Source organism: Hydractinia symbiolongicarpus, chromosome 1, assembly GCF_029227915.1.
Source record: "Hydractinia symbiolongicarpus strain clone_291-10 chromosome 1, HSymV2.1, whole genome shotgun sequence".
NCBI classification, from domain to species: domain Eukaryota; kingdom Metazoa; phylum Cnidaria; class Hydrozoa; order Anthoathecata; family Hydractiniidae; genus Hydractinia; species Hydractinia symbiolongicarpus.
In genome coordinates, this window is record NC_079875.1 from 10296434 (window position 1) to 10308114 (window position 11681).

General features: G+C 32.5%; 1 protein-coding gene across 1 annotated transcript; it reads right to left on the reverse strand.

Annotated features, from left to right (window-relative positions):
• Positions 1-7686: 7686 nt before the first annotated feature.
• Positions 7687-10835, reverse strand: LOC130637539 (degenerin mec-10-like). Its single transcript, XM_057446937.1, has 2 exons — positions 9679-10835; positions 7687-9343 (listed from the first exon to the last, which is right to left on the reverse strand). Exon 2 carries the CDS (start codon positions 9321-9323, stop codon positions 8124-8126), a length of 1200 nt encoding a protein of 399 aa, XP_057302920.1. The 5' UTR covers positions 9324-9343; positions 9679-10835; the 3' UTR covers positions 7687-8123.
• Positions 10836-11681: the final 846 nt, after the last annotated feature.

Here is an 11681-nt window from a genome sequence, read left to right on the forward strand (position 1 = left end):
TCAGCTCACAAGAGTTCGGTTTGCTGGTGCAAAACACCTTCTTGGTGGAGCACACACACCATCTGACCGTTTGGAACACTGTGCTCCATTTAAACCTGTGATGTGGCATTGCAAAGCGTCACTATTGCAGTACAGTTATTCCCTGCTTTATGCACCTGAATCAGTCAAAGAAATTGGAACTCTTAAATATTTCAGGGAAAAGTATAACCGAAAACCGTCTAAAGTATTAGATTCATATGAAGGTAGTGAACAATTATTTTTAAGTACGGGTCGTGCCTACATAATCGTCGCATTAATGAAATTTCTGGGTATGAGCTCTCTAGAAGACAGACCATCAAATTATCCGTTTCCAGTCAACATTACACATGACAAAGAAAAGCAAAGAAGGTATTTTGATGATGTGTTAGGTACATTTGTTCAAAATTTTTTGTTCCAAAAAAATCCAAATGTCACAGGAGGGGATGATTATGTCAAGAACTATGGGTTATGTTCGATTTTTCTTACTATTTTAATTTTGCAAATGAAGGATACAGCCAAAGAGGGTGATGGTAATAGTTGCAGTAAGGGCTAACATAGATGCTTTTGGAAAATAAGTGCGCACTGTGGAAAGTTCTTTAAAATCTTTTCTAAATTCTTCTCCCCTGAAATGTATATTTAGATATTTTATTGGTTAATTTTTTTTTTATATAGAAGTACATAGTCCTTTTTAGAGCAGCACCTTATTAATTTATTTTGTTATATATTTTTTATTAATTATTTTCTTTGTCAACCTGACAAAGAAATAATCGAAACGTAAAATCATAATGAAATGACATTTTTTTTGACTCCATATGTATAGCTAGCTATTCGAGGTAATTTAATGACATGACCAGCTATTGTTGCAGGTAGCTTATCTACTTCAGGTTTTCCACAATACAGTACACATAGCTAGTCATAACATTGTAAATTACTTTAACTTAGTCAAAAATGTTTCTAAGATGTAGCTAACTTGTTCTTAAATATATATATGAGAAGAAAAAAACAGTATATATATACTTACCAAAATTCTACACAATGGGCCTCGTCAATAACAATTCCAACAACATTATCTTGATACACAGTTGACTTTAATAAATTTCTGCCTTGCTCGGAAAGTATTGCCTCTGGATGAGCGAAGAGTAGATTTATATCCCCTTCTTGCACCTTTTTTGATATATTGATTTCTTCATGAGTTTTCATTTTGGCAAAAAAACTTTCATAAGAGCTTGTGGAACTATTATTGCAATGAAGTGACATTGCTGAAATACCAACACTGTTTAAAAACTGCACTTGGTCTTCTATAATTGAAGATAAAGGACACACCACAATAACGAAATTTTCCTTGTACTTTTTTGTGGTATAACGTCAGGAAGAAGTTGAAAAATTAACGACTTTCCATAACCCGTAGGAAGGACAGCTACAACATCCCTGCCCTTTAAAAGAGCTTCAAAACATTGAACTTGTTTAGGCTTAAGGCAGTGAGAAGGAAAACCTTCGTGCAAATTAAATACAAAATCCAAACGTTTCAACACATCCATCTTTTGGCTATCTCCTATCTCGCTTGTATTAATGCGTCTCTGTTTAAGCTTGAGACGAGCGTCAAATTTGCATCTCATTATCTCTGGAATTTCAAAAATGCCCAGTATATCTGGGCATTTTTGTATCACATGACCAGCCTGTTCCAGGGTCATTGTTGGCCACTCCGAAATAACGGCTCAGGGGCCACAAGACCCTGGGGACGAGGATGAGAAGGACCAACTATACTCGTCCGAAAATAAATTAAGTTTTTTCTTCAATAGCGTATTAAATAAATAGACGGAGGGAGTAGCTGGAACTAACGCTTATTCCGGCTCTTTATTACCCCGCTAACATTATGTATTTTATGAACAAACATTGTCGAATAAAAAAAGGGAAAAATTATGAATATTCTATTAGGTATATGTAACTAGCTGCTGTGGAATTGCAAGTTTATTATTTTTTACAACGCAGTTGAAATTTTTATTTCTTGTTTAACCACGACTGAATATTTTTTATGTGATGTTGGTCCACGATTAAATCCCATTGCTTTATCTTTATGCAGTGATTTCTCTGACTACACTTTTGTAATGAGAAAAATTCTCAGCGCCTGTTTTTATATATATATATATAGACAAGCGCTGGTAACTTTGAAATACTTTGAGTGCTAAATATCCGCTTGCCCGGAGTACAGCTATCAGATGGAAAGTTTCAGAACGTCTTGCTGGGATTTTGCTTTGAGAAACTGTAAACTCGCCGCTTACTTGGCGAGGTTGCGACTTGATGTAAACAAGCGCTGGTAACTTAGGCAGCAAAACAACCTAAACTGTCTGTCTGAAAAGACTATGTTAAGCGTTCTACAAGTTGGTTTAAATTTTAACTTTCGAATTACCTAAATATAGCAATGGAATGTTGGATGAGAGATATAGTGAAGAATCGGGATTTTTTAAATAAAAAGTAAAAGAAGCCAATAAATTGCATTTGAACACAATCTATGACAAAGAAAGTTCACAACAGGTTCTTGAATGCCACACACATGTTGAATCTATTCACAAGCATCACTGCTTTTTCATTGAGTAGAAAAGTTTGACAGATAGAATCTTCATTATCAATATCGTCCATTTTGCATGAACTCAATCACCTGTGTGGAAAACAATGGTACAGAGACATTAGTGTTTGTAGTCATTGTTAGTAAACTGGAAAACCTAGCTCACTGATTACAACCACTACACTTGAAAATATCTTTAGAACGATTTTCAATTGATACGACACCAGCACAGTTAGTACAGTTTTTGTACAATTTACTAACAACTACAACAACTTGCCAATGGAAAATTCCCTTTTTTAATCAGGGTGCAAGGCAATGGACTGCATTACAGTTTAGAGATTTCGAATTTAAAGGGACACGATTCACCATAGATTTCTTGAACCATGATATTATAAAATTTTAAAAAGTCAATTTTTTTTTCCAAAGGGACAACGCTATTGTTGCACTGTCTTGAATGAAAACTTCCCAAAGTTTGATTGCTTTATAAAAATGAAGCTTATTAGAAAAATACTTATACGATGACAAAAACCTTCCACAGACCATTGCCATAACCTCTTTTTAAAAGAACAATGCTAAGCATAAAAAGGAACTGTTATCAACATGATGCAAATGTAACTTCTTTGGATAATTTTGTTTACTTCATACAAACATGTAACAACAGGTTTTAATGTAACGATGTACTGCTCAGAACTTGATTATAAATGAGGTGCAAGCATTATTATCGAATCAATCACCTGAAAATTATAGTGCGTCCAAAATACCATTATCTGTATTACTTATCTCTATTATTTTATATCTCTTATATATCTTTTACTTTTAGTTCTACTAGAACAAGTTTTTATATTCTGTGTAAAGTTTTAAATGAAAGTTATTTAACCCTATTCGGTCCGGGGTTTTTCGAACATACTATGACCGGGGGGGGCGGATTCCGCCCCCCCTCAATAACTTTTTATAGGATTGCTCAAATTGAATCAAACTTGGCACACTTATAGTACGTCATAAAAGGAACAAAATGGCGCCATTAAACTTTTGCTTGCGTCAGCACATTTTCTGTGACGTCATCAGAAGCTTAAAAATTGTTAAAAATGCCACTATCTGCTTAAAATATAATTACTTTTGTTCTAGAGCGAATTTTTACATTCTCTTTGAAGTTTCTGAAAGCTAAATAAAAGTTATTTAACATATCTTCCGGTTTTTACATGGATCCGATAAAAAATTGCCAAAAATTGCCCGAAAATCCGTTTTTTTTCGATTTTCGGGTAAAATCCAAAAAAATCGGAAAATCGGATTAGTCACGTGTTCAAATTATTCACAATGATTCTTCTTGATGAAACAAAGTTGTGTTGCAAGTTTCAAGTTCAAAGGATAATCCTAACAGGAGTTATTATAATTTCCCCATTATAAGGATTTCATAGAGATTTTTAGGGGTAGTTTCGAGTAATGGCCAATATCACAGCCTCTGAAAGGTATGGGACCTAAAAAATTAGCATGCAGGTGTCTAATAGATAAATGTTGAAACTCAGTAAGTATCATAGCCATATAACAAAGCAATCAGGAGTTATTAAAAAAAAACCGTCAGGGGGGGCGGAATCCGCCCCCCCCCGGACCGAATAGGGTTAACATATAATTTGGTTTTTTACATACTTCGCGTGAAAAGTTAAAAAAATCGCCAATGAAATGCTATTTTCCCCAATTTTTGGGTAAAATCCGTAATTAAAAGTAAAATCAGGTTGATCACGTCGAAACTTAATAAAATGATTCCCTTTGATGACACAAAGTTGTGTTGTGAGAAAATTAATATACTATATAGAATACATACAAAATAATTCTGCTGTGTTTTCACCCTTGCACTTAAAAAGAGTGTGTTTTGCTTCGTTGTAAAATATAAAGCTGGTTTTGGAAGTGATCAAATGATATTACCAAAAGTATTTATGGCATTGTACAAAAATTTCCTGTTTTCGTGATGCTTTTATAATAGTACTTCCATAGTGTTATTGGAGCATTTGATAAAAGATACTTTCACGTTTCATAACACCCCACTGCTTTCTAATAAAATCTTTTGAGAAAAAAAAATCTTTAACATACTTTTAGGAGTGAACAAAAAAAATTTGTTCCAAAAATTTAATTAAATTCCAACAACCAGTTGGATTTTGTGACACGTTTCATTATTGTCTTGTTAACTCTTTGAATCAAAACCTTTGAGAAAATCATTAAATAAACAGTGGCTTTGTTTACAACCCACGAAACTTTAAAATTTGCCCTTTTTCTCTCCAGACGTCCTATAAAAATTCCTGAAAAAAGTATTACGAATAACATAGCGGAAAATATAATTAAACATGCAATGAAACAATAAAACAATAAAACATTTTGAGCATTAATTTAAAATCTCAAACATTACAAGACACGTTCACCTATTATTGTGGCCCTTTACTTACAGAGTCGTCCAGTTCTTGGACTCTCAGTTTCGCCACGCAATATTTTTTTGTGTCATTAATATTAAGTTTACCATCGTTGACCTTATTATGATTAACTATTTCGACCTCATCAAGGCGATTATTAGCTATTTTTTCAGCATCTTATTTCCATTATGCATACTATCGCCAGCTATCTTTTCATCAGCCATCGTCTCACCAGATATCTCCTCGTCAGATATCTTCTCAGTTGGTGTATCATTATCAATTTTACGAGTTTTTTTATTACAGTTCATCACAAAACAGCCACAAAGTGTAAACAGTAGACCTGCAACTTCACGCAAGGTAATAGCGGAATAACCAGATAAAAATCCAAGAAGACCACCAATTTCACAGATAAGGTGTACCCATCTGCAAAAGGATAATACAACGTCTCAGTTTCTTGGATAAGGATTTGAATACCACGATAATGACTGATGTTATACTCGTGAAATTTAGAACTGTAAGGAGCTTCTATTGAGAGTTTAGGACTTTGATGCAGTCCTTTATTTGTCACTTCAATGTTCAATTTGTCAAGGTTGATACAGTTGCCATGATAAATATCAAAGTATTTCTCAGCAAGATGGAAACAATTTTTGCCCATCCAGTTACATCTGACTCTCACATTGTTAGAGTAGTTACTTTGAAAAGAATCAAGTCCTATTTTTCGTACTAACGCGTAATGAAGGTACTCCAGACTTCTTAAAGAGTTCTACATGAGCTTCAATTCATTGTCGTAATAACTTTTCGATCATTTTGTCTTTAATTGGGTTCAGATTGCAAATAAGAACCTCAGGAAACTTTAGTGACGTTTCTCTTTGCAAAACCACCTTGCTTGAAGTTTCTTTCTGTAAATACATTTCCGTCAAACGATGAATTTCTACATATAAAACCACATAGCGATTATTAAAACGGCCCAACATAGCCTTGTGATAATGCTGTTGTGAATTGTTATTTGAGAAAATCCGTGAGCTGTCGTGGTGGTTGCAAAAGCTGATATAGCATTTTTTGGACCATCTGTGATACATTATTTTCTTTATTTATAATTTCACTTTCTACCTCCATTCAATTTGAAACTTAACGAATTCCAAAAAAAGTAAGGTAAATATGACAAATTATTTTCATGAATTGAGAAAGTAAAAAAATTGTAAAAACTATGTTTTGTGTGCTGCAACCAAAAAAGTAAAGATATTCGCGAAGTAGCAAGCTGTTACTACCACGGAAATTTACTTCTTATAGTTGGTAGCCATTGTCCATTACCCTATCTACAGAATAATTTGCATCACGATAATTTAACTCAAGACATTTTTTTTCCGAGAAAAAATAGCAATAAATTTTTTTTTGAAAGAATTTTTTTGCCTTAAAACGGCAAAAATTGCCTTGCGAACGTTATTTTTCACAAAACAAGGGAATATAAAAACATTTTGGGAGGTTAACTACTGCGTTTAGGCATGTCTCCAATAATTTTGCGACAATATGCACAAAACAATGCCAGACACAAACTAGTTAGTTATAACATTTAACATGTCTATCTACCACTATATCTTAATAAGGATATCACCTTATTAGCAAGTTTAATTGTTTTATATGTAAAGGAAAGTTTTTTAGAGGCTGGGGAAATACATAAATTTTTTATCATAACCTTTTTATCTGTGTTGCATTGTCATTCATCGCATCACTTATGATAAAAATATTATTGATTTCTTTGAGTAAAACAATTCTTGTGTTTTTTCTTGAAATTGACTTTGTGGAGCGTTTTCTTAAATAGCTTTATAGCCTATGTAAATCTATATAGATTGTAATCTCAATAGATTTATATTCTACGTAATGATTTCGTTTGTCATTTGCTTTTTATTAATGCGAAGCAAAGCACCAACTACAATTCCTTCTCACAGTACAAAAGTAATACAGTTCGAAAGGTGTGGGTGTCATGGTTTTCTTGGTGTATCTTTCTTCTACCAAACATCTTTTATAGTAGAATGGATAAAGATTTTTGTATGTCTGCATGTCGTATCACAATTAGTCTTTCTTCCCACAAATTTTTAACTTAACTCAAAATTTTCAATATTTAGTAGAACAGAAAAAAAGTGAAAAAGCATTGATCAATTTTTCAGTGCAATGAAATATGAAACTTGAAACGTGGTTCACACTAGTTATTGAACTTTAACTTACTAAGAACATTAATGAGTTACTATTTTTGTTTTGTGTTCTAAGCAGTTATTCATATTCATTTAAAACAGCCAATAGCTTAAGCAGTAGATTAAGAGTGTGCTGATAATCACAAACTGCAAATCAAAATCGTGACTGCGGCTCTGTGTAAAATGTCTGAAAATAATTTTTTATCATACTGTTGTACCTCTTGATTCCAAGCGATATTTTTTTTTCATTTTATGTTTTTCGTTTTGAATGTTGGCCAAAAATTTTTGCTTTATTTGTTTCTTTCCCTGGATTATAACATCGGTATAGCTACAGAAAAAATATTTTTATACTGCCTGCTGCTTTTCGCTTAATACATCATGAAAGGTTTGATTATTTACTCACCGATGCAAAGATCAACTTTGTCCTTATGCCTGCTCTAGACTTTACTGAGAAAAAAAAAATGATAATATGCTGTTGCCGATGCTACAATTGCGACTATTTTAATGGGAAATTCATTTGCTGAACAGATGTCCAAGCATCTCTTTTTAAGATATATGAACCTATATTTTTTATTAGCAGTGAAAATATTTTCTAATAAGATATTTTAGAAAATGGAAAATCTTAGAAAAATAGAAGAATAAGTAATTTTTGAAAAAAATCTTTTTACACACCAACGAAATCAACTAAATTTTGCATTTTGTCCCCAGCACGAGTAAAGTAAGATTAAAAATAAACAATACACAAATAATATAAACAAACATGTTTATTATAACGTACAAAAAGCCTTACTAATTTACGTTTTAACACATTAACGTTTACCTATCGTTGTGTCCTATATTTACAGACTTACTCAGTTTGGGAAACACATTCATTATTATACAATGATATATTTATAGGGATTGCCCTTTTCTTTCGCACTTGTGCTGTTGTGGTCACAATTATTCACATTGTTTTTATTTACACTCGTCAGGTATCTTCTCATCAGGCATACTCTCATCAGGTACCTTCTCAGTTTGCGTATTATTACTAGTTTTACGAGTTTTTCTATTACAGTTAACCGCACAATAACCACAAAGAGTAAACAGTAGACCTGCAACTTCACACAAGGTAATAGCGGAATAACCAGATAACAATCCAAGAAGACCACCAATTTCACAGATATAATGCAAGAGACCAAATTTTTGAGTTTCTTCCCAAATTTCTGTCCTCATATCTCGGTAGAAAATTTGTAAATTTACAATGTCCATCGAATTGCTTGATTGATAATCATTAGCTATGTAACTTGATATGTCGAGATTGTAATTTGTTTCATAACAGGGCGGAGTACATTGATGAAGGCACTTTGCGTCATAGTTGACATTCTGTATGCATGTATTGTTTATTTTGCAAAGAAGACTTGCGTTTACCAATAAAATTTCCGCCGTCTTCGAACAACCGCACTGTTTAACTTCATCATCTATGGTGCAAAGTTCTTGACAAAAAAATTTATCGTGAAAAAACAATGATTTCGGGAGTTCAAAACTGAATGATTTTTCTTTTACCCAGCTTTCTTTCATGCAAGTGTTGTTACCGAAACGATCGATTCTTTTAATAACGCTTTTCTTTAAGGCGATATTGTGTCTAAATCCAGCCGATAAGGTGTACCCATCTGCAAAAGGATAATACAACGTCTCAGTTTCTTGGATAAGGATTTGAATACCACGAAAATGACTGATGTTATACTCGTGAAATTTAGAACTGTAGGGAGCTTCTATTGAGAGTTTAGCACTTTGATGCAGTCCTTTATTTGTCACTTCAATGTTCAATTTGTCAAGGTTAAGATTGATACAGTTCCCATGATAAATATCAAAGTAATTCTCAGCAAGGTAGGAACAATTTTTGCCCATCCAGTCACATCTGACTCTCATATTGTTAGAGTAGTTACTTTGAAAAGAATCAAGTCCTATTTTTCGTACTAACGCGTAATGAAGGTACTCCAGACTTGACCAATTCTTCTTAAAGAGTTCTACATGAGCTTCATTTCCTTGTCGTAAAAACTTTTCGATCATTTTGTCTTTAATTGGGTTCAGATTGCAAATAAGAACCTCAGGAAACTTTAGTGACTTTTCTTCTTGCAAAAACACCTTGCTTGAAGTTTCTTTCTGTAAATACATTTCCGTCAAACGATGAATTTCTACATATAAAACCACATAGCAAGCAATTATTAAAACGGACCAAAATAGCCTGGCAAAAATGCTTTTGTGAATTGTTATTTGGGAAAATCCGTGAGCTGTCGTGGTGGTTGCAAATGCTGATAAAGCATTTTTAGGACCAGTCTGTGATACATTTTTTTCTTTATTTATATTTTCACTTTCTGCCTCCATTCAATTTGAAACTTAATCCTGCACAGTAATACTAAAAGAATTTTTTTTTTAATACATCTTTACATTTCGAAATCTAAACTTCACAATGCAAAATATTTTCTGAACGAACTTTAGTTTTTTAGGTTTGTTAATTATTTATGTTTACCTGCGGTTCAGTTTTGTGGCGTATAGTATATATTGACTCTTCATCTGAATCTAGGAAAGTTGAATTCTCTAGTAATCGCGTTCCAGCACTCCATGGCCACACTTTTTTGTTCTTCCTCCAAAACAAATCTAAATCCTTTTAACATTAAAATTTGTTAACAAAGTTTAACATCAAAATAGTTCATCAGAGAAAAGTCTCAATTTTTTCAAGTTTTAATAATTCAGAATAAAAAGGTCTATATTAATACAGAAATTTATAAAAGGACATAATGCACAACTTAGGACATAACTTTGTTCAAGAAATTCGTATTTTAATATCTATGTTTTGTTTTGTAATTTTTCTTTAAATTCAATTGATATTGACAAGTTTCTTCTTTAATATTTAACATGTTTTTTTCATTAATTTGTTATTTTGGAGCAAAAAGCCACGTACAATTCTATCAAAAATAAGAAAAGTAAAACTATGCACCCAAGCCCCCGCTCCCCTACTAGGTTGGTAAAAAAAGACACCATGATTTTTGTGTGACTTCTAACGGAATAAAAAATGAAAGAACTTTATTTAACCGGAATTTTCACAAATAATAAGTATGTTTATGTCTCTCGAATAAAATTAACAAAACTGATAAAAAACAAAGGCTATCTAAGCGAACCTACGACGTGCTACTCGAATAACAGTAAACTGAGACACTGAACAAGTTTGATATCTTATTAAAGCCTTGGCGAATATTTTTTTGATCAACAGTCTTCAGTTAAGTTTCATTTTATCTAAACTGTTTAACATTTTAACATTTTAAAAAAAACAAATATATTCCAATAAAATCATCTGCAATAAACAAAGCGTTTTAAATTGTTCCAAATTGTGATTATTTTCGTTTATTTAATTCTATTGTTATGTGGAAAAAAAAAAGAAAAAAAAGAAAAAGAGCTAGCAATGTATATAAAGAGGGCAACATTTAGAAATTAGAATATTAGTCCCGTTTATTGCACTTTGATTGATATGAATGTTTAATTAAACTTAAGGCTTTTTACACTAAGAAATGTACTGTCGTAATAATTTAAAAAGTTAAATAACTTGACTAACCATAAATATATAATCTCTTTTATTGATATCTCTATCGACTAACATTTGACTTTTATATATTAGGGTCAGCTTTGAGCCTGAGGGAGCAATGGATGATTATCTAACAGCTTCAGATGATGAAATCGTCGTCTGAAGAGTAATAGCTAAGCTTCGTACTGACAAAAAGATTAAACTTTTTGTTTTGTTTTTAATGTCGATTTACAATCACCAGATTTGTATCTACAAGTGCTATATTCACCCATTAAAAACTTTACTTCCAAAGTTTGCTTTTAACTTCTTATTATAACTATATTTTTGGTTAAATTATTAAGTAGCTATGGCTGAAAGCGTGGAAGCTTCATTACTCCACAACTGCCATGTTTCTGTTACTTCTATAGATGTCAAGCGCGTGGTACTACGGACTTATCCACGCAGAGTAGAATTGAGCCCGCAATTTGTAAACAAAATACTGATAATGGCGGAAGCAGTAGTCCGTACATTTTAAGAAACATAATTTAATCAAATAAAACAAATGTCATTAAAATATCGGCAAGTAAAATACGTTAAGTTTAAAATTTGTGTGAATCTAACGGTCTAAGCAATGACTTGTGGAGACAAATTTCGAATTTTGGCTCAACATATTTTGCCCAAAATTGTAGGTAAGGTTAAATAAAGGATATAGCATTGCATCTTGGATATATTCTTCGTGAAGCCTTACCTGTTATTGGTAACCAACATTTATGCATCAATTTTAAAAAGATGCGCTTGCATATACAAAATTTAAGATCCTTATTTAGTTAACAAATGAGCGAATAAACCTTTTAACGCTGCCCATCTTTTTTCTGTCGTAGGTAGCCTTATTCATGTAACGCGGTCAGGCAGTGATTTCCCGCGTTGTCGGGAAAAAAATAATCAAAATGGTAGCTTTAGGTGTAAACAACTGT

Bases quoted from the DNA above. Each gene is read 5' to 3' on its own strand.
- LOC130637539 (XM_057446937.1), bottom strand. From the start codon at position 9,323: ATGTATTTACAGAAAGAAACTTCAAGCAAGGTGTTTTTGCAAGAAGAA.